Here is a 26,367-nt window from a genome sequence, read left to right on the forward strand (position 1 = left end):
TACGAGCAGACAACAGGTTTCTCTCTGCAGCCTCCTTCTAAGTATCCGTGTCCTGACCTTGAGTTCTGTCACAGACAGAATGTATGTTTTTAGAGAACCACCACACTTTAACTCTTTTTTTTTACTTGAACATTCTGCCTTTTTATTCAGTCTTTGTAGCTCTTGAGATATTTATTACTTCTGAACACAGAAGTTTTGTACAGCCGCCCTAGAAGCCTTGGCTTGCAAACCACTGTTGAACTTCTAGATGGACTTTCAGCCTTGGCACCTCTCAAGTTTTCAAAAAGAAGCACAGCCTGTACCATCAATAAGAACCCTTTGTTTCTGCTTTACACTGGTTTTTTTTTTCTCCAGTCGCTTATAAATCCTCAATGGGATGGCCTCTTAAATGGGTATTCTGAATGCACACCAGGTCCAGCTAAGAAAGTCCTTAACCACTCTACCACCCCACTCCCTTTTTTTCTGTTGGCAATGGCATATTTTGGCTAAGACTTGTTGTTGCCCTTGAACATCTTCTGCAGAAAGACCTCTGTCTGTCCCCTCTCTGGTTTTAAGATGTTGGGCATTCTGTGCAAAAAAGAACACTTTTAACCCCTGCTCTCCAATGCCAGCCTCCACCCTACAGCGTCTACACCTCCTTTTTTAAAAGCTGCTCCCATCAAAGTGGCTGTATGTGGCTCTCTTCCCCCCCCCCCATTTAATTCTCACAGTAACCCCGTGAGAAGGCTAAGCTGAGAGACCTAGAACGGTGGCAGGCCTGGCATGTCCCAGGGACTTTTCACGGATACCCAAAGTCCTGGTCCAACACTCTTAACGGCTGCAACCCACTGCCTCGTCCAAAGCTGCATCCTAGGTGATCGGTGTCTTTTTCAGAACCAAGATTTTAAGAGTTTGCATTCATCATTAAAAGGCAGAAGAGACTGCTCAGGGCCTTGCCCGTCAGGAGTGTCCTTTGAGAATGGATGGTGGTGGTGTTCAGGAGGGCGCGGCGCAAGGCCTTCTTCATGGAAACAGCCTTTAATCTGAGGTGTACAAAGTGCCTCCCTAGGCGATCACTGAGATGGATTGCGGGCAATGCTCCATACAGAGAAATGAGCCCATTACTTACGAGGTGAAGCCACATTTAACGAGTGGCGCTGCTTTTATGGAGCTGCGATCTAGGAATGTTCCGTCTTTATGGAGTTGCTGGATGGATTGTTTAATAAAGATCCTGTCCCGCTTCGGTCATAGCCTTCACTCCGGGGAGGCCGCGGTCTTACTTTGAAAGCAGTTGCCAGGATTTTAAGTGCTCTTAAACTCACTTGGCCTTTGCTTCCTTCCTGCGGAGCACTTGTGCGGTAGCTGGTAAGAAGCAAAGGGTCAGGGAAGGCGTCTGCCTCCTGCCTCCCAGTGTTTCTGCTGGAAATTTCCGGTCACTTGGTCCGTGAAGCTTCCTGCTCTTGAGAGCCTGAGCTGGCTGGCACGCCTTGCTCAGGTTTCCATAGAGTTGCTAAGTCGAAACAACTTCCATAGAGTTGTTGAGTCAAAACAATCCGTCTCTGTGAAGAGAAATACAATGTGGGTTGTGGAAAGCCTTCAGTCAGTCGCTGATGAGTTAAGAAGCCATGTGAGCTTTGGCGGGGCTGGGGAGATTCAGAAGGCACCCTCTCCCAAAGTCTGGTGTTGTGACGGCCCCTGATCTTCAAAGCAGACTCTTTGGCAAGGCCCAAGTGCAGGTCGCGGCATCAGCATGAAACGAAGGGATCAGGAAAATGCTCCGCAGCCACTCCCAGCTCTGTCGGCAGAAGCCTGGCTGGTAGAGATAGGGGTATTCGTATACAAATACTAATATCCCCAACACAGCTGGAACTCATGAGGGTTTGGTCCCCAGGACTGGACCAAGCACTCACACATCTTGCCACCGCACCGGTCCCGCTTGTGTTTCCAGTGGCACTCAGAAGTGCCACTCTCTCCCTGCTCGGCTGTCCATTCCAGGCAGGGGGCAGGAGGATGCGTCTCCCTGAAAAGGCTGCCATGCGGGTAGAGAGCAAGGCTCCAAGGGCCATCGGAAGGATGAGCAGGACCGGCGCCATGGCAAGACTCGTGAGTGGACAGTCCGGTCTCAGGGGCCGGACCCTCGTGAGGTCCAGCTGCATTGGAGATATATCATGTTCGTATATGAATATCCCCATCGCTACTGGCTAGGAGTCCTCCTCGTTCAGAACTGTACCAAAACCATAAGGTTCAGCAGCCTGAAGTAGAAAGATGGGATGGGTAGGAGGGAAAAAAGGAAAGATGGTGTCTGTTGAGAAGCCAAGGTGAGCCAATGTTGCTTAAGGTGGGTGTGAAAGTGAGTGTCAAAACCAAGGAGGAGGGAGACTTTCCGGTCAGAAAGACACCCCTGTGATAGAAGAGGGAGAGGGGGATGTGGAGGAATTGAGGGACTCGATGGACCAAGAAGATTGGCATCTTTAGAGTTGGAGCAGGACAACTTGTGCCTTGCTGCAGAACACAGACCCCCGAGACCAGTGGCTCCCAACCTTGGGAGGTCACCCGGGTGTCTTGGATGGCAGCTCCGAGAAGCCTTCACCACCAGTTGTGCTGGCCGGGGTTTCCGGGAGTGGCAATCCGAGGTCGTCTGGGTTGTCCAAGACTGGAAGCCACTGCTCTAGGAAGTTGCCGTCCGTGGCCGGAGATTGGTGGAGGGCAGGGACAAGCTTAGGCAGGCCCGGAGCCTGTAGTAGGCAAGGGCTGTGCTTTCTCTCATTTAGACTCTCTTCCATTCCTTCTTGCTCTCTCCCCAGTTACCTGCCAAGGAAACGTCCGAGGGTTGTTGCCAGAGGTCTAGATTGATTTATTGCAGAAGAAAGCTTTTCAGATTAAACTGAGGTTAATTTTAGAACTCTATGTGATCATGGCTACAGATGGGAAGTTTCTGGGGGGGGGGGGGGAAGCCAGAGCAAAAGAAGAGGAGAATAGTCCTGAAGCAGCAAAACCCTAGAGGCCTTTTGGAGAGTTAAATCCAAGGTGGGGGTGATGGGGAAGGATGATGAGGAGAGGCAAGGCCAGTGCCAAGAATGGGAATGAAGGAGGAACATCATTTCAGCCATGGGGAGAAACTCAGATACGCTGCCGTCCTCCAGTCTGAGTGGGAAGGATTCTAGAGGCAGAACCCTGGAGAGGGAGAAAGTTAGAGTAGTTAATAATAATGACTGGGAAGCAGAAAATTAACAGTGTGACATAGGGAACAGAGAGTTGCTATGCCAGGATGTGAATCCCTGCTCAGCCGTAGAAGCTCACTGGGGAAATAGAACTGGTCAAACCCCTCCTTAAGTATCTCACCTCTCTGGAAAGTCCTGACAGGGTCCCTGTAAGTCAATTCTGACTTGACAGCATATAACTAACTAGGGAATTAACGAGGAATGTAAAATCAGCCCTGCATTATCAGACCTGGACTGGAGCCTTCTTTCTCTCAGTGGTCAACTGGATGCTCCAGGGAGAGGTCCACCAGCCGGGCAAGAGGCCAGAAGTCCTATGGTTCCCCATCAGCCAGCATTCACCGGGGCATGTTGGCTCTGATTCCAGGTGTGGCAGAGCCCTTCCAGTTAAAAACCATTGATGGTATTGACCTCTGGGAATTTATCGGACACCCCCTTTCCCACAGCCCTCTGAGTCTGTCGCTGTGATCGCCTCTTCCAGCAGTGGAGTTCCGCCGTTTGCACACCCTCTGTGTGAAGCCGTCCTGCTTATGGTCTGGTTGGCATCTCCCCACTATTCAACACCCCTGTTTGGGGCCCCCCAAAAGTACTTTCTCCAGAGCAGCCCTCATTTTATGCCGTTCCACTGGGCCCTTAATATTTTCTGCCTTGAATAGCCCCTGCATGCTTTGTCTCCCGAGGAGAGGTTTTATAAAGGTTTTTATAAAGGTTTTTAATGTTTCTAGCCAGTTCCTTTCCTAATGGTCCTCTGCATGGAGTTCACCTTCCGTGCCCCCAAGAACTGCTTCACACCGAGCGGATGATTTCATTGCATCATCCACCGTGACCCCCAAATTGCTTTCCTGGTCAGTCGCTCCTAATAAAAGTGTTAGTCATGTTTATAAAAAGAGCTAAATATTCATCCTAGAATGAGAAGGGCCTTATTAAGGTCTGGCCAGGGTACGTCTAGACGTTTAGATTTGTCTTTGGGACACTTCCGAGCAGAAGCATCGGAGTCCTCCTTGGTCGTTTCCACCATCACCACTTTTCCAAAGGATATTTCTGTTTGTCCCAAAAGGCCTGATTATGTTAGATGTATGAAAACCAAGCAGAGGAGAAGATTTTTACGCAGCGTTATTAATAATAACTGTGTGCTGTCAAGTCAGTTCTGGCTTATGGCAACCCTTTTCAAGATTTTCCAGGTAGAGAAGACTCAGAAATGGTTTACTGTCTGCTCTTCTTGTAGGGGGTGTGCGCTGGGACGGTGCAGCTGGCCCAAGGCCACCCAGACAGGCACGTGGTGGGGAATCAGACTTGCAACCTCTGGCTCTACAGCCAGGGACTCAAACCCCTGAGCGATCCAACTTGACACACCATTAGCCGTGGGAAAATTTATGTCATGCCATGCCCTGCTATGTTATGTTGCCCCATTAGTGGGGCAGCACTCTACTCCGAGATGTATGTTAAAACAATGAAATGACAGCATGCAAACTAAATAAAACAGCCACTCCAAACGAAAACACATCAACATTAAAAAGTTGAGAAAGCTAAGACAGGAGATGATTTGAAAGGTAGAAAACTCTCTTTTTGTGGCAAGAGAAGCATTATATTGACCTCCCCCCCCCCGCTTTCCTTGAAGAGTAATACGAATCAAGGGCCCTTGCAGTCTTCTCCCTGTTTTGTGTTTAAAATGGAAATTCAAATCCTGTTGCCTGTAAATGTTCTTAATAATACTATTAAAGGAGAAAATTCTGTTTGTGAGACTCAGGAAAGACGGCAAATATACTTTTTCACATTAACAAGGAGCTGGAAATGGGCATTTAAAAAAATGATATGGGAAGGAATTGCTGTAAAGTGTAGCTTGCTACATTTTAAACAAGATAAATAGCCATTATAGCCCATCTTACTGGCAGTGGCATAATCAGGAGTCTGGATTTATTCTCCTTTGGTCAATAAGTCTCCTGTCAAAGAGAGATTGGGTGGGGTGGGGGCAAGGCTAGAAGCCTTTGTCCTGTGAGCTTCTAACGGTGCTCAAAGCAGGCTCCCTCCCGTTGGTCGGGGAGACGGGAAGGGTGCCCCAAGAAAATCCCCGTATGCTCTTTCAAGGCTGTGGCCAATTAATTACGCTCAGGACAGAGCTTGTCTTGGTCATGTCTCCCGGGGAGGGAGGTGGGATCCTGCAGCTTCTACCTTCTATTGGTTGCCTCCCACCTTGCCCACTGTGATCTCCCTTGAAGGCACCATGCCAGGCTGCTGGTCCGTAACGGAGATGAACGTGGGTCGCTGCATCGTGAATTGGTGGGGATAACTTGACAGGACACCCCGGGACCTGTTGGAGGGGTTGAGGTCCGTAGAGATAAGGTTCAATAACTGGGGGTGGGAGGGAGAGGATTTGGTATTTGATGGGGCAGATCAATTGCGTGTCCCTGCTTGTTTTGGAGTTAGCAGGTTGGCCCTGGGCAAGTCATCTCGCAGCCCCACGTCCCTCACGGAAGGGCTCCACCCTGGGAGAAAGGTCCACAGGCAGCCATTGCCAGTGAGAAATCAACAGTGAAAAATACCTGCCTAGACTTGGAGGGCCGGCGAAGCTCTTTGGGATGCCGGCGAGGGAGGGAGCAGGTTTCTTAACCCTGTGGTTGGCCCCGTTGGATGTGTTCGGAATGCGCAACTAGCTTGATCCTCTGATGCCTAGAAATTGGGTGCATTGAGGCCCCAGGAGCTGTTTTCGCTTCCTTCTGGCACAGGAAATGTCAGAGATAAAGTAGTTTAAAGTCATTAATTCCAGCTTGCAGAGATTAAGCGGCTTGGGGTCCGCTCAGCAAATCTCACCTTTTCTGGCCTGGCCTGACTTTGCTGATTTAATCCCTTCGTTTCCATCAAGTATTTTTCGAGTTTGGTATTTTGTCCGTGCGCGTGAAAGAGACGGATTTCTTTTCCTGGACTCTTACGGTTCTGTTTCTGCTGCATCCCCTCTCCAGGGTGGAGGATGTTGCAGTTCACAGGCTTGGAGGCATCAGCAACCAAGGTCACCTTTCTGTTCCAGGGAAAAGTATTTTCTCTCTGCTAGCCCAAACCCAGAAACTTCCTTTCCTTTTTTGTGATCTGGGCTATTGCCTGAGATGAACACAGAGTGAATCACGTGTCTGCTAACCTGTTGGGTGGATTTTCATGGCATAACTAAGGATGAGCCTCAACGCCTCTACCGCAGAGCTTGCCCTTGCTGTGAAGGGAACTGGTCCCTTTGGCAAGTCTCTGCCCCCCGCATCAGGCCCATGCCCTTAAGAAAAGTTATGAAGAGTCCCAAGGCTGGATCAGACCCAAAATATATCTAAGGGGTCATTCTTTTGTAAGAGTGGCCAACGACTGACTTGTGGGCAGCCTGCCGGCAGGACAGATCAACCACCCTCTCTGCCTCATGTTCTTCAGCGGCTGTCATGCAAAGAGGCAGAATTGCCCCAGTACCGGAGCTGAAATGGAGCTATCCTGACTAGTACCCACAGATGTCCCTATTCTCCGTGGATTTTCCCAGTTTTCTTGTAAAGCCATCCAATTTGACAGTCGCCGTCACATCTTGTGGCAGTGAGTTCTACAGCATTCGAAGAAGTCCCTTCTTCTTTCTGTCCCAAGTCTCTTGTGTTAAGAGAAAGCGAGAAGGTTGTCTCCTTCTCAGACTTCCTGTGCACTATACCTAATTTTATGCATCTTCGTCTCTCTGCTTATTCCCCTTTTTTTCCTAAGCTAATGCTCTCCAGACCTTGCAGGGAAAATAATAAAGGCCCTCCTTGCTGGCCTGCAAGAGTAACGAAAAGAACATGCAAGGGAGCACTTGGAGGAACCCTCTGAAAAGTGCTGAGGATTGTCATCCATGAATCCGTGTGCAGTGGCAAATTTCAGCATACCCATGCCCTCTCTTGCTCCTCAGCATGTCATGCTTGCATTTATATCCCACCTACTGGGGAATGCAGGATGACGTACTTACTGGGGGGGGGGGGAAGAAGGGCAGGTTAAGCTCCCCACCAACTTGGGACCAGACAAGCTCATCTCTGCTTATCTTTGGCAAAATGGATCTTGGTGTTTTTTTCCTGCTGTTTCTGGTTGTTGTGTTTTTTTTCCTGCTAAAGCCTAAAGCAAGGAGCAAGAGCCTAAATTGCCACCTGCCGTGGAATCAACCAAGCTGTGTGGCTTTTGATTTCGAAGCGGGTGACCGAGGAATGGGGAAGCGAAAACTTTTTTTCGCCTGAGGGAATCAAGAAAATTAGACACCCTCGAGTCTGGCCCACCGCGTGGCTGACTGAGCGCCGGTGGCCCTTGTGGCTGATTAAACTGAGGGTGCCCCCTTTCCTTCTCCCGCAGGTGGTGGAGAGGAGGCGGACACCTGCCGAGATCCGAGAGGAGTTTGAGCGTTTGCAGAGGGAAAGAGAAGAGAGGAGACTCCAGCAGCGGACAAACCCCAAGGTAAGAATAGGAGGGAGAACTGCATTGCAGGTGAGCTTTCCTGAAAGGTCTAGGAGATGCTGTGAACAGGTGGAACTGTAGAATTGTTGAGCGGGAAAGGGAATCTAGCTCTTCGATGAAGTGAGAAATGTGCAGCTGAAGCCTCCTCGAGGCTTCCACCAGCCTCTGTGGAAAGCCTCCAAAGAAGGAGAGCCCACCACCTTCTAAGGACCATCTGTTCCAAGGTCTTCCCAATGTTTAGTTGGAATCCTCTTCTCCTTTGGATCTGCGGGTTCAGGTCCTGCTTTCTGAAATAGAGGAAGCAAGCCAATGCCACCTTTCCAGAGACCGTGGTTTGAATATCTGAAGAGGGCGGTCAGATCCTTTCTCAGTTAAACATGTTCAACTCCCCCAGAAGGCCTTGGTTTCCATGCCCTCTACCCTCCTGGTAAGACAAGAGTGTGGAGCCTCACGCCTTCGGGTTATATCTTTCCCTCTGGCCGTGGCCCCTTCCTCACACCTCCTTTGGTGGGTGGCTTTGCCAGCTTTTGTATGGGTTTCCCCTCATTCTGCGCCATCAGGTGCCTCTTCTGCGGCTTAATGCATGGCACCCAAATGCTTTAAGTTGACATCATTTGCCTTTAGGGCCGCCTGCCACTGGATGGTCATGCCGACAAGTGCTTGGGCTGGAAGAGGTCCCCCATCTTTGTCCTAGGATGTTGTGCGTTTTGATCTGACACTCACCCTTGGGGAGCCCCACGTGCCTGGGCCAGCAGCGACCCTGTACATAATTGAAAAGCCTTTGCAACAGGGTCAGGATGAAGGGTGAGGATAAGGCGGATGGGCTTTTTTAAAGCACAGCCCGTCGATGGGGCCCCTTACAGAGCTGTGGAAGCTGAAACCTGCTCCTTTCCCTGAGAAGCTTATGATCCAGAGGGAGGCCAAAGAGACCCGGAGCTGGTAGAGAGCAGGCTTTGTCTGACTTCAGACTAAAGGGAGTATGCCACGGATGTCACACCAAAGGTGGCTTTTAAGGAGGGGTTTTAGGTTGGGAAGGGGTGAAGGGGCAGGTTTTCAGGGTGAGCGGGGAACAGGACTGTATGAAGAGTGGAATGGTGGTTGTCGTGGGGGGGGTCACAAGTGGGATGTATCGGGAAAGGAGGACCAGTTTGGGGTGGGGGGAGAGCAAGGTCTCAGAGAGCTCTTCTGCGAAGCTTCCCGCTGCTCTGGGATTGGATTGCTCCTGCTGCAGTAGCAAGGCAGGCAGAGCCGTGCCAGGAGGCGTAGCAGCAGGTAAAATACCCAGCCGCGTCCCGGGAACGTTCCAGACGTCACTTAGAATTGCAAAAGAACCTCAGAAGCTCTAGGATGTTTCCGGAGGCGCAGCAAGGATCCGCCCTGGAGAAGACTTTGTCGTGCTCTTGGGGCGAATAGCCGTTATGGAGGAGGCCCGTTGCCAGCTCGAGGAGCAATAAACCAGCCACCTTCAGTTGAGAAAGCTGCGTATTTTAAAGCAGTCAAGATGTCACCGCACAAAGGGCCCTTTCCCCTACGCATCTGGGGAGTGGCCTCAAGTGTTTTTTTCTTTTCCAAACATTTATCACTTGTGCAGTGTTGCATCACAGCACGTTACCTACCCCTTACCCCCCCTCCAGGGCGCCCAGTCTCCTAACACTTTGACCAGGGCATGGATGAGGTCATGGCTTAGAAACTCCCAAGGAAAAGGGTGTCCAGGCCTCTGCTTAAGGCGCTGAAGACGTGCAGTGAGCTGCCTCTCAATGCGAGGCTGCGCCTTGCATTTCCGCCTGTGGGGCTGAGGCTCCTGTTGCCTTCCAGGGCTTGAGTGACAGCAGGGCTTGGCTGTGCGACCTTACAGGAATCGAGACTTAGAAGGTCTGGAGTTCAATGTCCCTGAAGAATCTGCTCCTCTAAACCTACACCACCACCCAGCCACCCTGGAGGCACCGGCCTTGCTTCCTTCCTGGGTAAGGGGACCATGGGTTAGGAACCCTCTGGGAACCCCAGAGGCTTCCAGGAGGAGCTGGGGAAGAGGATCGTGCAAAAGGTCTGATTCATGGCAAGGTTCCTGTCCTCTTGGAGGCTTCTACGAAGCAAGCCAGTTGCTGACAGGCAGTGTCGTAGATTTGGGTTCTCTCCCATACACGGATGAGGGCACCCCATCCACTCTCACCTCCTAGGCCAGATCCAGATGCTAATCTTGTCATTCCTGATTCCAGAACCCAAAACCCAGTCCTCCCACTCACGACTAGAAGATCCAGAGTTAGCACATCGACACACTGGGAGACCGAGAGGTTCTTGTGGAATCTGTGATGAGTGTCTCTGTTGCCCGGACCACAGGATTGGTTGGGATCCCTTGGATTTAATCTGCAGATTCTAGATCCCTGGTTCTTTCTCACTTCTTTGGGGGTCACCGTCTCTTTGGGGCACTATCCTGGTGCAAAGAGAGCCATGTGTTCCTGGTGGCCAGGCAGGGAATGCGGTGTTCTTGCCTTCTTTTGCTGTGTTTCATCAAAATCTGGAATGTATTGCTTTCTAAACTCATTCCCAGCCCTATCGCTGAGCGGGGAGCATCTTATAGCATCCTAAAAGATAATGCTTATATAAAATGCCAAATATATTACAGATATAAACATGCAGCTAAAATCACACCATGCCAACACCGATTCCCAGCAGCCTAAAAGCTTTTGCCCAAATAAAAATGTCTTTCGGAGGCACTTTTGCTTCTCTTTTTCATTATCTGCTCTCTTTTTCCTTCCCCGCTTCCTCAAAACAGCTGGCGCTTTATATCCATCACTGTCATAAGGGTTTCCGCACTTTTACGCTGCTCGCGATGTGGCAAATTTGTTACAAACTTCTCGTGCCTCATTCGATGCGCACTAAAACAGGGAGCCTGGTTCTTTCCTCTTATCAGAGGCTTAAAACGCCGCTATACAGGCTCCAGGTGGGTGGTTGCCCAAGAGGAGATTCTGCAGCGCATCCTTGTGCCCGGGCTATGGAACCACCAAGAATGCTGTGTGATCCCAAGGCTGCTTGAAGATATTTCTGTTTCATCCCATACAATGAGGGGAGGCCATCTGGAAGCTGCTGAGGATGCGGCTGGAGCAGGTGGAGGCATTTCTCCCTTCCCATGCTTGCTTTTCTTCTTACTCAGCTTACCCTGGCGGCATCTGGATGCCCTCCTCCCCACATCCACCCCCTTTGGGTGGCAGCTGCTGCCAAGGATTAGCCAATGCCTCTCTTTCTGGCCAATGTGAATGAACATTGTGACCTTGATGCTGTTTGGATGCTGGTCAAATAGCACTTTGGGGGGGGGGGATAGTCATTCATTCATTCATTCATTAAATTTATATACCATCCCATCTGGACAGTTTGCAGCAAGATAAAAACACTATTAGCCATATATTAAATAAAACAGATAAACAGCCCATAGTGGGGTGAATGCCATCCTCTCTTGTGGCTTGTGCTTGACTTCCAAAGCAAGCTTGCCAGCTGTAGTTTGTTTCCTGGTTTAGAGAGCGGATTCAAACCATTGTCGCCAGGTCAAGCATCACAACAGACTATGGTTTGATTAGGCCATAACGTAAGTAGTCGGATGTACATGAAGAGGAGTGTGTACATGGGAGCAAAGGGCTTAGTCCCAAACTTCAGTTTGACTCGGGCAGCTTGTCTAAATCCCAGCTTCCCAGCTCTCGAATCTGGATTAAAATATTTTCCTCCGGCATCTGCAGCAGAAGCGTGATAATGCAAGGCAGCCCATTTGAAGACTACAAAGGTTTATCTATCAGCATCTCTTTTCCTTCCGAACAACTGTTTGTTCCCTGCTTGGTCCCCGGGGGAGGCAAACTATCTTACAGTATGTAATTTAATTCCTTTCCCTTTTCTGCTCCAACAGTGTTATCGCTGGAAAATTAAATTAAAACTGTTAAGGGAGCAATCCACCAAACACTGCTGAGGCATGCGAACCGCCAAAATGAATGGCAGATGAGAAACCGCCGAGCCCGCTGGATGACTTCCTCAATCCGGCTGGCTGGCTGGCTGTTTTTTTTTTTTTTTTTTTTTTTTTTTTTTTTTTAGCACCTTCAGGGGGTGGGGACCCAGCCTCTCTGCCTTGTTGTTTCTTTGGAAGAGATGTGTGTTTGTGTGTGTGTGTGTGTGATCCTGAGTTGAGCTTTGTCTTGAACCCTCAGCTGATAGGACAGGGTTTGAACATCTCTTCAGGTTACATACTTCTGCTTTTTGTCTGAATTCTGCTGTTGGGGAAAGACCTAAAGCAGTTGATGGCTATATCTTAATACAGGCAAAATGTCCTACATAGCAATGGTCCCCAACCGTGGGCCTCCAGATGTTCTCGGACTACAACTCCCAGAAATCCTGGCCAGCAGAGGTGGTGATGAAGGCTTCTGGGAGTTGTAGTCCAAGAACATCTGGGTTACCCAAGGTTGGGGACCACTGCTATATAGTTTCCTGAGAAATAAGTAGGGTGGAGACCTGGAATGATCTCCTGAAGGAGCCAGGAGTTGGAGTGTGCTTACTTTTGCACAGGGCACTGGATCTGTACTTGCTCTAGATCCCGCAGAGTTGCTTCCAGCGTTTTTATGGAAAGGGACCACTCGCGACATGGGCCAGCCTGAGCAAATCCATCGGCTTCTGGGCCCTAGTCTGAAGAGCAACCCTTCCTTCCCGGTGTCTGGAGGCTGGCCATCTCCACTGCGGCAGGAGAGACAAGGGCCAGCGGAAGGGCAAAGCCTGCACAATAAAGGAAAAGCGGGTTGCAATGGTGATCCCTCTGGCCTGCCTGAACCCTCTTGTTTCGCTTACCTCGGAGGTGGGGATCTTTGGGCCTTCTGGATGATCTCTGGACTTCAGCTGCTGCCCCAGCCCCTTACCCTTGGCCATGCCTGGTCAGGATGGTTGGCGCTGTAGACCAAACACAGGGAAGGCCAAGGGTTTCCCGCTTCTGATTGGTTCCTGTATTGTGAGGTCTCTTGTTGCTGGCACGTAATCTTTCTAAATTAGGCAGGTATCTGTGGGTCAGTGAAGGTGGAAGCCTTTGCAACAGAAATTTTATCATGCTTTGCATCTTATCTGTCTCCATTACGTCCACATTTTAGTCTGTATCTTTTGCCACACCAGTCCGAACACACCTGATCTTGTCTATAATTTTGGAAGCTGAGCAAGGTTGATCACACCCTTGATCACACACAGCCATTAATCGCCCATCGAAACGACATGCTTCTAATCGTAGGTGACTGGCACGCAAAACTAGGGAGCAAAGCAGAACTGAATGTGGTTGGAAAATTTGGCTTGGGGGACAGAAATCAAGCAGGAGAATGTCTCTTAGAATGATGTGGAGCCAGAGGTTTGTTTATTACAAATACATGTTTCAAACAACCAAACAGGTGTCTGTACATGAGAACTTAACCAGATAGCCAACATAGAAATCAAATTATGTAACTGGAAGTAGGAGATGGAGAAGCTGTATTATCTCTGCCAAAACAAGACCAGGAGCAGATTGTGGTACTGATCATATGCTGTTAATATCCAGCATTAGAGTAAAACTGAAAAAGAACATAAGAAGAATCATAGTACCAAAATAAAATCTAAACATTCTTGATTAATTTACAGTAGTACCTTGGTTTACGAAATTAATACGTTCTCTGGAACGTTACGTAATGCGAAAGTTTCATAAACCGAAACAAGAATTGCCGTAGCAACGGTGGCGGCACTACAAACCTCCAGGGAAATTTCCTTTGCAAACCTATGGAAACAACACACACACATGGTAAACCAAGGCATTATTTCAAATGGATTTCTGTTCGTAAATCGAAAATTATTTATTTCTTTAACTTATATGCCGCCCACACTGCCCAAAGGTCTCTGGGCAGCTTACATTACATAAACCAAGGCGTATGTAAACCAAGGTACTACAGTATAGTCAACATAAGAAACAGATTTGCATTGTTAAACACAAATTAACTGTGAACCAGAGTGGGTTGAAACCAGAAATATTGTTAGGAAAGAATGCAAAAAGACAATTTCTATAATGAAAAGGAAATAAAAACTTAGATGGATGATGAATGAAGCACTTAAAAGGATAGGAGGGGAGAAGCAAAAGTAAAAGGTGACAAAAATAGGGTCAGAACTCTGAATGCGGTTTGTCAGTAACCATCACTTAGAGACAGAGGGAACTCTTGCAATAACCAGCACAAATAGAGAACGACAAAAGAGGAAAAACAAACTATCTTTTCCAGAACATCCAAGAAAACAAAGGGAAATTTAAGCTTAGATTAGGTAGAGAAGGTGGAAACAGTATTCTGCAGTTCCCCATTCCTCTATACAGAAGATATGAAAGGATGACAGACTCCTTGGAATAGGAATCCTATACTGAGGAACCTGCAGTGCTAGAAAGTGTACTGAAAACTGCTCTGAAAGCACTGGGAAGACATAAATCACCATGAGTAGATTGAATATCAGTAGAACTGTTTTAAGCTACAGAGACGGAATCTAACAGAATCCAAAAAGAATACTCAAACAGATATGGGGGAAAAACAATGGCCCTCAGACTGGCAACATTCGGTATATCTTCCAATCCCCAAGAAAAGAGATGCCAAGGACTACAGTAACTGTAGGATCTTTGCTTAAATTTCTCCATGCAACACAGTAATGCTCAAGGGGTTGCAATAAAGGCTTTTACTTTAGATGGAGCAAGAAATGCCTGATGTTCAAGCTGGATTCCGAAAAGGAAGAGGCATATTGTAAATATCACGTGTTTGTTGGAGTGCACCAAAGAAATTCAGAAGAAAACCAGTCTGTGCTCTTTAGATTGCATCACTGTCTGGATCAGGAGAAATTATGGATTGTTTTGAAAGAAATAGGTGTGCCTCAGCTGTTGATTGTTCCGATGCGTAACCTGTCTTGCGGAAAAGAACTTATCATTAAAACAATATGGAGAGACAGAATGGTTTCCTGTAGACAAAGATATCAAACGATTATGCATTTTATCCCTTTGTCTGTTCATTCCGTACACAGAACATATCATATTGAAAGCCAGACTAGATTTAGATGAAAGGAGTGGGCATTCATGGAAGAAATATCAGTAATATAATATATGCCGCTGAAACAGGCTGTCCTACTTTGAGCACATCTTGAAAAGGCAAGATTCTCTGGAAAAGACAATAATGTTTTAAAAGGTGGACACCAGCAGGGGTGGAAGACAAAATACAAGATGGATTGTCTTCCATTAAAGGAAGCCACAGCCTTTAGTCTACAAGAGCAGAGCAGGGCTGTTGAGGACAGGACATTTTGGAGACGGCTCATTGATAGGGTCACCATACGTCGGAGCCCGTTTGATGACACATCACAGCAACAGCAAGCAAGATTGGGCCCTGTTGGTGCCTGGATGGGAGACTGTTAAATATTACAGTAGGACCACGGTACCACAGATGATTTGTTCCAAGTCACTGCCACCCTGTGGAGGAAGTGGGGGAGAAATATTTTCACATACATTTCCAGAACTGGCCACTAGAGGTGCCACAGACCATGTTGTGAATTCTTCACTAACAAATTTCATAGTACAGTACCCCTCTAGTGTCTGATTCTGGTAATACATGTGAAAATAGTTTTCTGGATTTTTTTTTCTTTTAATATTTTTGGACTGTGGATAGGTGAATCAGTGGGTACTGATCCCGTGGATAAGGGGCTCGTACTGTATGTCATAGTCTCTTATTCCCTCGAGTGTTCAGTTTTGGTAGTACATCTTGGAATCATTTTATTTCTGGGGTGGGGGCGGTGTTATTTAGTATTTTCAGGAAGTGGATAAGTTCAACTGCAATGTTGATCCCGTGGATATCGCTGTCCTCCTGTAATTAAAAAAAGAAAGGAGATTGTTGCTTACTGGTGGTGTTCCATGGTCTGCAGTGCGCTAGGTTGCACTATGTCTCTGTGGGGCAAAGGCCAAGCCCCATATTCGTGAAATGGCAACATAGAGTTTGGCCACAGAGTCCAGTGTCACACGAGCCATGTCAGATCAGGATTGTGGATTTGCGCAGGCTGGCCTCGGAGGCTTCTCGGACTTCCTTCTCTAGTTTCCAGCTGCCTTTCCTGTGTTTGTTCTCCGCTTCTGAGGTCCTTCGGGCCCTTGTCCATGCAGCGCTTTACGCATGCATAAGGTTGTGGCCCGTGGAAACCCGGAATGTTTTGCAATGCGCAGGATAGGATCTGAGTTCGGGAGCTTTGCTTGCGTTCTTGGGGAGGTGCTTTGCGGCAAGATGGCTGTTTGGGAAAGCATGGAGGGCGAACGAACGAGTACTTCCCGCTCGGCTGCACCTCCCCTTGGTTTCCCGAGTTTGACATTTTCAGCAAGGCTGCCTTTTGCCGTGACTGTCGAGCGATAAACAGGAGAGCCGCATTTTGAGTCGGAGCCTCTGCATCCGGCGATAAAAATCAGCCATCTGGGTGTTTACAGCAGCCGCTCATTGGAATTCTATGGAAATGTCTCTCCAGGCAGCGTCCTGTGGAACGAGGTAGCACAGCTGCGATCGTTTCATACAAGAACGCCAATTATTTTAAAATTTTCCAGTGCTTTATTAGTTCCATAAAGTGCGCTCCAAATAACTAAGCATTTCTCACCAAAAATAGAGAGCCATCACCGGATGCGGGCAGCGTGGATTGAGCGTTTTTCTTGGCCTTTCTTTCTGATACTTCTTGTGCATTTCGAAGTGCCGCACTAGAACCTCGGAGGATGTCAGTGACCTGCTGTGAGAGGAATGATAATGCCGGAAAAGAAAGAAGAAGCGTCTGCGTTGCCGGCGGTAGCGCAATCGGCCTCCGAGAAGACCCGAGGCTCGGAGGCCGTCCAAAAACAGCAGGCAGCCATTGATGCCTTTGCTTGAGCCCACATCTACCCCCTCTAGAAAAAGGGGGCAGCGTCTCGAGGACAGAGACCAGTTCCTCCAGGTCGTGGCCCGCCGTGCCGTTCCAGAACAGGGCCAGCCCAACTTGTGAGGGATGGCTTTGTAAGAGACCCAGGCGGTGACCGTCGGAGCCGAGACTGCTGCACCGTCCAGACCCAGACGGACAGCTCTGACTGGCAGCTGGGTTTCTCCAAGGTTGTGTGCGGGATGCTCTTTCCTAGCGCTCTTTGCAGATCCGTTGTGATCTTGCAACCAAGTACCATCTAGATACCACCCTTGCTTCGCTTCCGACATCAGAGGAGAAGACGTGTTGTATTCAGGGCCCTGCCAGGAGGTGCCTATCAGGAGATCCATTAAGGGAGGGAAGCCAGGCTCATGTTTTTATACAGAGAGGAGGGTTTGACATTTCCAGTGGCAAAATATTTTGAAGGTTTGCCTTCCCTGGAGCGCATGGAAATCTGACACATGGAAATCTTCTTCGTCTCCGGTTTTCTGCAACTGACCCCTGCATAAACACTCCAGCGTTGGAGATTGTACGAGTCACAGATATGTTCGCGCCGAGTTGAATGGCTGGAACTTACCAGGTGTTTCCGTCTGTTTGCTTAAAGCAAGGCTGGCATCCTCAGGAAACAGAAAACTGAGTCTTCCCTCTTGCCCGCTGTATCTTTCTTCTGGGCTTCCCTGGCGTACATGGCACCTCAAGGGTATCAGTTCCGTATCTCTCATGAGCCCGTCAGGAGTCTGTGGAACTCCCTGCAGGAGCCCTTTGGCCTTGAAATCCATCCCACCACCTCCGCCTTACTGATGGTGGGAAGGTACTTGATGAGTGGTTCTGGGCACAGGTTGGGGGCTGCAGTCTAGGCCCCTCCCTTCTACTGAGCCGGACTTTTGGCCCACCCGGCCCTGGGTGGACAACTAAAACTGGCAGCTGCAACTGTCTCAATGCTTTCTAGCAGGTTTTTTTTTCCCATCCCTACCTAGAGAGGAACCCGGCTGGGCTCAGAGCATGGGCTCTGCCACCGAAGCACGGAAGCAGCCACATGGCAACTTCACACAGCGTAGCCCTGCCTAGGTTCTCTGAAGAGCGCCGTGGCATCAAGGAAGACTCGGTGGACCGAGAGTGTCCCCAGCAGAAGGGAGGCAAGAAGGCCCTGCCGTTTGGCACGGAAGGTTTCTGAGTCTCGGGGCTAGGTTGTGAACGCAGAGTCGAGGAGGTCTATGGGGGCAGCCTGAGTCTCCTCAGAGGAGCAGCCATGAGTTGCTACGATGCCCAAAGTGAGAAAAAGCAGAGCCACGTACAGTAGGAGGTTCTCCCAGGTCCAGCATCTCCAGGACTTCAGCAGCTCAAGCTCTTCTTCCTTGAACCAACGTCAGCTGACCCATGAGGTCCTCTGTGCAGAAACTGGATCAAGCAGCTCATTAATTTTCCCATCACTTCAAGCAGCCCCAACTGAAAATCTTACTCAGTTCCTGGAAGCCGAGAAATATTTAAACACAGCCGTTTTGCTGCTCCTCTGTTTTCTGGGTCTGTCAGCCCAGAAGGCCAGTGCCTTTCCCCCACCCCACCCCAGGGAAGGTGGATTTATTTCCATTTCCGGGGGCAGTTTCTTAGAAGATGGTGTGTGGTTCACCTCCACCTGACCCTAAAGATTTCATCTCACGGTCTCTGCTAGAGACGGACATTGCGTTTATCTGCTCCCCTCTCGAGTTGCCACAACTTGTCTAAGGTGACACCTCCATCTCCATTTCCAGAGCGCTGCAAATGAAAAGGGCGTTCAGATGGGCCGAGCAATATGACCTGGAAGAAAGCACTCTGAAATAAGATTGCACGGTGTAGGCAGGAAGGTGGGCCTGGGAATATGGAGAGCACGTCCAAGACTGTCACCTCGGAGCGACGGAAGATTGCACGGTGACCTTGTTCTATATCGGTGTGAAAAATAAGTTTGACCTGCCTTTCTCATATCACATTTGCCACGAGCGGAGGATTTAGTTTAGCAGAAAGAGGTGTTTTTTCCCCTGAATGTGTTTCCCAGAGGCGCCACACTGCCAGTGCTCGTTGGCTGCCTTCCATCGGCGCTGGTCTCGCTCAAGCCCTGCAGAAATGAGTTGTGTGCACCCGCATGCTAGCCTCTGTGTTTGCTGCAGCTGATGGCCTGGTCTTGCCAACAGTGGGACTCGGAGAGGCGGGCGGGCAGGCCACCTGCAGAGCTTGCAGAGCTGGCCCCTATAGGCGCCGCGTCGGAGCTTTTCTGGCTCCTTTGTCCGGGCAGGTGCTCAGCCATCCTGTCAGGTAATAAAAACACACGTGCGAAGTTGCCCTTAGATTCTGGAACGGAAAAGGCACTGGGGTGTGTGGGTGTCCCGCCAGTTTTAAGAGTTCAGATTCTACCGCCTGAACTCGCCGGACGTTGTGGCTTGCTGCCGGAAGAAGCAAGTGGAACCAGCACTGTACTGGATGTTGTCCAGAAATCTTGGGCTTTTAGGAGCAGCGGGGAGGAGGAAGCGATCATCTCTGGGTGTCTAACGCTGGTTCAATCAGTGTCGGCAGCTTCACCACCAAGCTGTGCACTTATGGTAAACCCTGGCATGGAGCCTTCCCTATCGGGGCTTTGCAAGATTCCAGCCTCAACTAAAGTTCTCTGATGTTCCGGTCGATGCCCTTCCTAATGATCCCGCTCGGGGCCCTTGTGTTGAATTCAGGGTTCTGCTTCAGTGCTGTCGCCCCAAAACGGCCCCTCCCTGGTGTGGCCTCCTCCTTCCATGACCTTGGAAAGAAGGAAGAGCACTGTTTGCCCCTGGGAGCTTATGGCTGAGAGCCGTGGGGCTGATCGCATCCTTTTCCTTGGTCCACAGCCGGCTTTGCCCGGCTGATGCTGAGCATTGGACGTGCTTTTCAGCAGCATCATGCCTTCGGGAGGGGAAACACGCAGCGTGTTAGAAATAGTCTCCTGAGATTAGGCAGCGTGTGCTCTCCCTAAAGCGAATAGTTGAAAGGACCAGTGGATTACGAATGGCAAGGCGGGGTGGGGCGAACTTCCAAAAAAGAAATTAATTGGGGAAAGGGGTTGTCCTCGGAAGGGTTCCTGTTTCATTTCTGCATGTTGTTTTTAAACTGTTGGTCCCAGCAGAGGCCTGATGGTTGCCAGAGGGTCTCAGAGCCCCTTCCCAATGGGTCAGTGCTGGGGGTGGGGGCACTTTCTGGCTCTCTGGAGGCTGAGCAGCCGCTTGCGTGGAAGGATCTAAGCAGAAGGGTGGAAAGGCCCTCGCCCGGCACTGCGCCAGTTACACAAGCCCATAGGCTGCTTTCAAAGGCAGTGTTGTGGACATGAAACACTCGTTGGAGGTCCATGCACCGCACGCTTCGTTTCTCAAAGGGAAAAAGGCACTGATGCACTGCAGAGACCTTGAGCAAATGGCCAGAAACTTTGAGGATTAAAAAAAAAAAAGAAAAGAACTTGTCTCGTTCTTGGGAGGCAAAGCATCTCATGGGCCTTGGACAGTCTGACTCTTGTCCAGACAGCCCTGAAGTGGCCAGAACGAATCTTGACGTGAGCCTCCTTCCCGTCTCCCAGCGGGTCACAATATGCAGGAATGGCATTGGTCTAGCTTCCCTCGTGTTTCATTTTCCTAACCCATAGGTCACGCCTTCCCTTTCTTGTGTAGGCCAGTCCCTGCCCCAGTTGGGAGCGTCCCTTTCCCCTACTCAGAACAGGGGATTGCGTAGGGAGCTGGAGTGTAGGGGCGCCCCTTTTGCCGTCCAGTGGCAGAAGGGGAGTGGAGGGGGATCTCCCTTGCAGGAATTATTTTTAACTGCCTGCCATCTGTCCTCCTTCCTCGCGGTGGAAGCCAGATTCCCTTCCTAGGGTGTCTTAAGAGCCCGTGAAGGGTGACCTCACCTCCCTCGCCCCTCTTTTGAGCAGGCCAGCATGTGGGGGGGAGGCTGATCTGACTGAACAGACCCTTGTGACAGGAAGCCAGGCTCAGAAAAAAAACAGCAGGCCTCCAGGTCATCTCCGACTCAATCCCAGAGGAGCTGGAGGATCGGGATTGGCGGGCCTCTGCCCCTCAGTGGGTTCCGCTGCTAGATCCCCCGAGCTCTCCAGCACCATTGGATGCAGTCAAGCTGTTCACAGGGCTTTTTGGAGCATGCAAGCTATTCAAGGAGGGTTTAGACACGTGGACTGCCCTCTGTCAGATCTGCTTGGATTTGGATTCTTGCCTTGAACAGGGGGGTTGGACTGGATGGCCTTCCAGGCCCCTTCCAACTTCATGACTCCATGACTCCACGGAAGGCGGAGTGGGAGGAAAGACCATGGGGGAGAGAAATGGCTGCGTTCTCTTAACTTGTGGCTACACCTCAGGATGGGTGATTTCCAGGGCGAATGGCAGAGTTTATAGGAAAGGTGTAAATTTTGAAGATGGGTGGAATGGAAGTTGAAGAGAGCATTGTGGCAGGGCCAAGGCGCGCTGGGGGGGGGGGGATGGAGGGGAATTTCCGGGATGGACAGGAGTGAAGTCACGGAAGAGGGCAGGAGATCGAGGATCATGGCCCAAGGCCGTTGCACCATTTCACAAGGAGAACCGCTTTTATTTCCGCAGGGGACGATTATCGTCGGCATAGACGCCACCGACCTCTTTGATCGCTACGATGAGGAGTATGAAGATGTGTCCGGGAGCACCTTCCCTCATCTCGAAATTAACAAAATGTACATCTCCCAGTCCATTGAGGTAACTACATCTCTCTCTTAAGTCTTCCGCTCTGGCCAAAAGCAGAGTCCTTGTTTGGACAGAGTTCACTGGTTCTGCCTCGCTGGGCGTCCTTCTCCAATGCCCTGCCCCATGCCGGGGGCCAGTGAGGCCCAGACCCCCCCTTTCTCCCTCATCTCTCCCTATTTGGCAAGCCATCGCTCCCATCCGACCCACTGGCTCAGCTGTGCCCTGAGCGAACCTTCAAGGACATCCCAAGGACGAGTGGAACACCTCGTTTATCAGACACGAGCAGAGAGCCCAGCCTCCAAAAGCAAACGCTGGGGGCCAACGATGAGCTGAATGTCTCCATTGTTTGTTTGACTTCCTCCCATGGATCTCTTCGAACAACGCGTCTGCCCACGAGCCACCTTGCCATGCGCAGCACAGCTTTATACACCCTCCGTTTCTTTCCATCTCTTCTGTGCATGGCCGGGAGCGCCCTGAGCCCATGGAGAAGCCGCCCACCGTCTCTGAGTCCCGGAAGCTGGGCAGGGGAAGCTTCGTGAAAAAACCAGAGGCTGGGCGGCGGGGCGGGGCGTATACTCAGAAAATCTGTGTTCCATCCATGGGCCATACTCGGGTGTGATGATGGTTGGGGGCTTGGTCTGTTTTCCAGGCCCCACTGACAGCCACAGACACGGCGATCCTGTCGGGGAACCTCTCCACGCAGAATGGAAACGGAGGCGGCTCCGTCAACTTGATTCTGAGGCGGGTGACGTCGGCCAAAGGCTGGGGAGAGGTGAGAAGGCCAACTCCTGGATCTTTGTGTCCCCCCCCCCGCTCCCTCCTTGGCCCATTCCCAGCCACCCACCTGAGTGGCTTAGCACTCTGGCCCGCTTTGCCTGATGCGCTCCCATTGCCAGGTTGCTACAAGGGGTGACACATGGGGGGGGGGGCTTCCTTCCTTCCCCCCTGGCGAGCTTGACTGAGGTGGGGAGAGGATCGGGGAATGGTGCTCGGGAGGTCACCTTGCTCAGCTCCAGCCTTGGGCCTCCCTTGCGGTCATCCTTCTCCGGCCAGTGCGGTCCCTCTCCGGCCTCCCAAGTGACCCATCTTGAAACAGGTTCTTTTCCTTTCTCAGTCACAAAACCGCCATGGCTTGTGCATGTGGGTTTCACCGCCCCGGGAGGACCGCCGCTGCATACTAGCAAGCATTTCTGGAGGGCCAGATGGGGAGGGAAGGGCTGTGGGGAGGCTGCCCCAACTGTTGCCTTCTAACGATTGTCCGCCTTCTCTCCGCACAGCTCGAGTTTGGAGCCGGCGACCTGCAGGGACCCTTGCTTGGCCTAAAAATGTTTCGGAACCTCACTCAGAGATGGTGAGAACCTGAGAAAGAGGAGCCGACGGAAAATTAATTCTCCCCGTTTTCCTACCAATGCACATACAGTATTCAATATATTGCTACTTACTAGCTGTAGGCCATAGGCTTCAAGGGGTAGGGAACGCAGTAGAACAGAAGGCTTACTTAGTGGAACAGCTGCCTTGGAAGTCTTTCTTCTCCAGGATTGACTGAGGTCTGCATAAAACCATCCTACGAGGATGGGCAATAGGGTTTCCTGCGAAAAGTTTGGATCAGCTCCTAAAGAGCGGTAAGGCCATCGGGAGCCACCCGGCCGTGTGTCTTGGCCAGACCTCGGTTGGGTTGCTGCTCCTGGCACCTCCTGGCCAGCACACTCACTCTTCCAGGTCTTTGAAGGTCAGACACTCTCCACAGTCAAGGCCACGTCAAATGATTACGTGGAGATAGCCACCCTTGCCATCCTTTGGCTGGAAAAGAGACCCGTCCTCTTGACGGCAGTCCTCACAAAGGGAAAGGTGGAAAAGCGGATGTGCTGATGGGTGAGCACCCAATCTTAGAGGGGGTCTCCCTGGAACTGACTTGCAAGTCCACCGAGACCAGTGCTTCTGACTGACCGACGTCCAGTCGGAAGTCACGACTAGAAGGAGGCCTGTTAAATCAACGGAACATACGGAAGAGGGGGTTCACCAAATCCCGCCCCCCCCGAATCAATGGGATGGACCACTTGCTATTGGATTTCAGCCGTAGAATCATTAAACTGAAGAGCTGAGAAGAGGCATGAACTTGATGCAAAACTAACCTCTGTTTCGAGTCCACTCCTTTCTGAGTTGGTCCGATCCACTGTCAGACAGCTGTCCCAGTCCAGGTGTTCTTCCTAAGGGAAAAACTTCTCTCTTTTTTTTGGGGGGGAGGCAATTTGAATCTATTTTTCAGACTGTGCGACCTGGGAGCCCAGCAGATGGGGAGGGAGGGGAGAGGGTTGGGAGTAGGAGCTGGGCTCTCCCTCTCCCCAATCCAGGCCCTCTTGGCCTCGCTGGGCCCACCTGCCCTGGGCTTTGTCTCAAGTGGACTTTGCCGCCCACCTTGAGTGGAGGGAAGAGAGGCCAGTGCTGACCACCCCCCCCCCCGAGGGCCGCATGACCCCAGGGATGGATCCGAGCCCAGGAGACTCTTGGAACAAGCAGGCCTCCATGTTCGGCAAAATTTAGACCTCCGTGTCTGGGTTGGGTTGCAAGAGCTAGCCTTCCCGAGGAGGAAGGCAGAGTAAACATATTTTAAGAAAACGCACAAACCTTCTCCCATCTTTTCTGCAGTTCTACAAGGATAGGATGGCTTTCTCTCCCCAGGCCCAGAGAGGTGCGGGAGGCACTGAAGGAAAAAGAGCTGAGGGTGTGGGTGGGTTGCTCTCTGCCCCTCTCGGGCTCCCCTGGTCTTTGGAAGTGGCGAGAGTCTTTGAGGTGCTGGCGGTGTCTGTTTGTGGTGTGGCCTTCCCTAAGCCAGAGGGAGGGGAAAGGACCCTCCCCTTCAGGCGCTCCCTTTTTTTCTCTCGCCTCCCTTGCAGTTTCATCACGACGCACGGCACACTACAGTCCTCCCCCCGCGGAATTCACCCGGGCTTTACCGCCGTCCTGGCCCGGCACCTGGACAAGAACACCATGGGGTACCTCCAGTGGCGCTGGGGCATTCAGTCCGCCATGAACACGAGCGTCGTCCGGGACACCAAGACCAGCCATTTCACGATGGCCTTTCAGGTGGGATCCCCCTGCCCCAGTTTGGGGAGGAAGGGAGGGTGATGGCCGGGTGTGGGTGGTGGTGGTGGACTGGTTCTTGCCCTAGGTGTTGGAGAGACTCAAGTCAAGGCAGCCCCCTTCGGGGAACGGGTGGCCTGTGGGTGGCTTCCTGTGTGTCGGGGGGGGTGAGGCTGAGTGGAGGCCTTCGGGGATGCCCAAAGAACAGACCCCCCCCCATTGCCTCCGCAAACCATCCCCTCCAGGTTGGAAAGAAAACAGGAAACATGTCTCCACCAAACCCCTTCGAGGGCCTGGTTGGACCTTTTGAACCAGAAGGGGGAAAAAGGCCCACTGGAGGGGCCAGCAGCCCACCTCCCTTCCCCCCCCAGACATGGTAAAAGCTGGCCCACCCCCCTCCCTTCCGAGCCATGTAAGGCAGGGACCACCCCCCAGTTCTGTAGCTCTGAATCCCAGCAAGGCTCTCTGGGTGGTGCAGAGAAGGCACGGATCCCACCTCATCCTGGATCTACCGAGACACCACTGGACGTTGTCAGAGAACAAAGAAGCCAGCCGGGGGGGCAGGTTTGGGGGGAGGGAGGAGAGGCCGAGAGAAGCTAGAGGACCCTTTGGGCGGGCTCTCCCATGTCTGTCTTGGGGTCGCCTTGCAGCTTGGAATCCCCCATTCCTTCGTGATGGTCAGCTACCAGCACAAGTTCCAGGACGAGGACCAGACGCGGGTGAAAGGATCCCTCAAGTAAGCCTCGGAAGGGGCCGCCGTGGGTGAGGCGGGCAGAGGGCTCCGGGAAGGCAGTTGTGACCAAGGGATCCCAGCTCCTTGGAGAGTTGGCCCGGGCAGGACGGGGGACCCTGGGGGGGGGGGGAGCCTGACCCAGTGGCCCTGGGACTCTTGACCCTCCTGCTGCCAGAGGGGACCCCGGAGGACCCCAGCAGACACTGGGGTGGGATTGCAGGGTGAGTTCAGGAAGGAAAAGGCCCTCGGCCTGGCTCCGGAGGGACAGCCCATCACGGCCCCCAAACCGTCTCCCTCCAGGGCTGGCCTTTTTGGGACCATTGTGGAATACGGGGCCGAGCGGAAGATCTCCCGCCACAGTGTCCTCGGAGCCACTGTCAGCGTGGGCGTCCCCCAGGGAGTGTCCCTGAAGATCAGGTGAGCAGCTCCGTCCTCCCTCCTTCCCTCTTGGTTCTGCTGGAGGCCTCGGGGCGATGATGGAAGTCCATCTCTCCCCCCCCCCCGCCGCCCGCCCAGGCGCTTGGGAGAGGCGCTCAGTCCCCAAAGCCTTCCAGCCCTTTCCCTTCTCCTGCTTGAAACACGTGAGCGGTAGCAAGAGTGAGAATACAAGGCAGGGGCCTTAGGAACTGGCCAGCTGGTCATGACTGGTGAAGCCAGTAGGGAAGCCGCTTGCCCAGACCTGCTTTGGGCCGGTTTTGCTTGGGGGAAGAGGTCTCCTGCTTCGTGGTAGTGCTGGGTAGTGGCAGAGGCCAGCTCAGAGGATGAGATTCCTGGGGCTGCTTTTTCTTTGGGGGGAGGGAGGGGGCAGCCACCCAGTATAGCTTTCCCTCTCTCGCTGTCCCTGACATCTGGATAGGAACACGCTGACGTGCAAGTTCAGGCTGTGCCAGCAGAGGGCACTGCGGCACCACGGACCTGGCCAGAGGGAGTGACGGTGATGCTCAGACTTCTGAGCTGTAGCCCTGCATGGAATCCTGGGAACTGTAGTTCTTTTTTGCAGGGGGGGACTTGGCATTCCCTGCTCATCGTAATACCTTTTGACTTGGGACCTTCTGGATCATCCAGGCCAGACCCTGTCAAGGAGGGCCAGCGGGGGGGGGGAATCAAACCCCCCACCTCTGGCTCCGCAGCCAGAGGCCTCAACCCCTGAGCCATCCAGAAGTTCCTGTGCTTCCCCCTGGGATACAGGAGAGAATCCCGCACTTCTTCCCAAACTTGAAATCCCGGGACTGCAGGGGAAGGAGTCCTGGCCATTCAGACAGGGCCAAACTGCCATGTAGCCGAGAGGCACTCT

The 26,367-nt window shown here is 51.6% G+C and overlaps 1 protein-coding gene across 2 annotated transcripts in view; it reads left to right on the forward strand.

Moving 5' to 3' along the window:
* The window catches only part of DNAJC11 (DnaJ heat shock protein family (Hsp40) member C11), a 53,289-nt gene that overhangs the window by 20,475 nt on the left and 6,447 nt on the right, over positions 1–26,367 (forward strand). For both annotated transcript variants that reach the window (XM_072977728.2, XM_078379136.1), the window contains 7 exons: positions 7,530–7,631; positions 21,143–21,271; positions 21,909–22,031; positions 22,537–22,610; positions 24,154–24,343; positions 24,991–25,076; positions 25,374–25,490. In XM_072977728.2, coding sequence (XP_072833829.1) covers positions 7,530–7,631; positions 21,143–21,271; positions 21,909–22,031; positions 22,537–22,610; positions 24,154–24,343; positions 24,991–25,076; positions 25,374–25,490 — 821 coding nt within the window. The remainder of the gene's footprint in view (positions 1–7,529; positions 7,632–21,142; positions 21,272–21,908; positions 22,032–22,536; positions 22,611–24,153; positions 24,344–24,990; positions 25,077–25,373; positions 25,491–26,367) is intronic.

Source organism: Pogona vitticeps, chromosome 7 (assembly GCF_051106095.1).
Source record: "Pogona vitticeps strain Pit_001003342236 chromosome 7, PviZW2.1, whole genome shotgun sequence".
Lineage (NCBI taxonomy): Eukaryota > Metazoa > Chordata > Lepidosauria > Squamata > Agamidae > Pogona > Pogona vitticeps.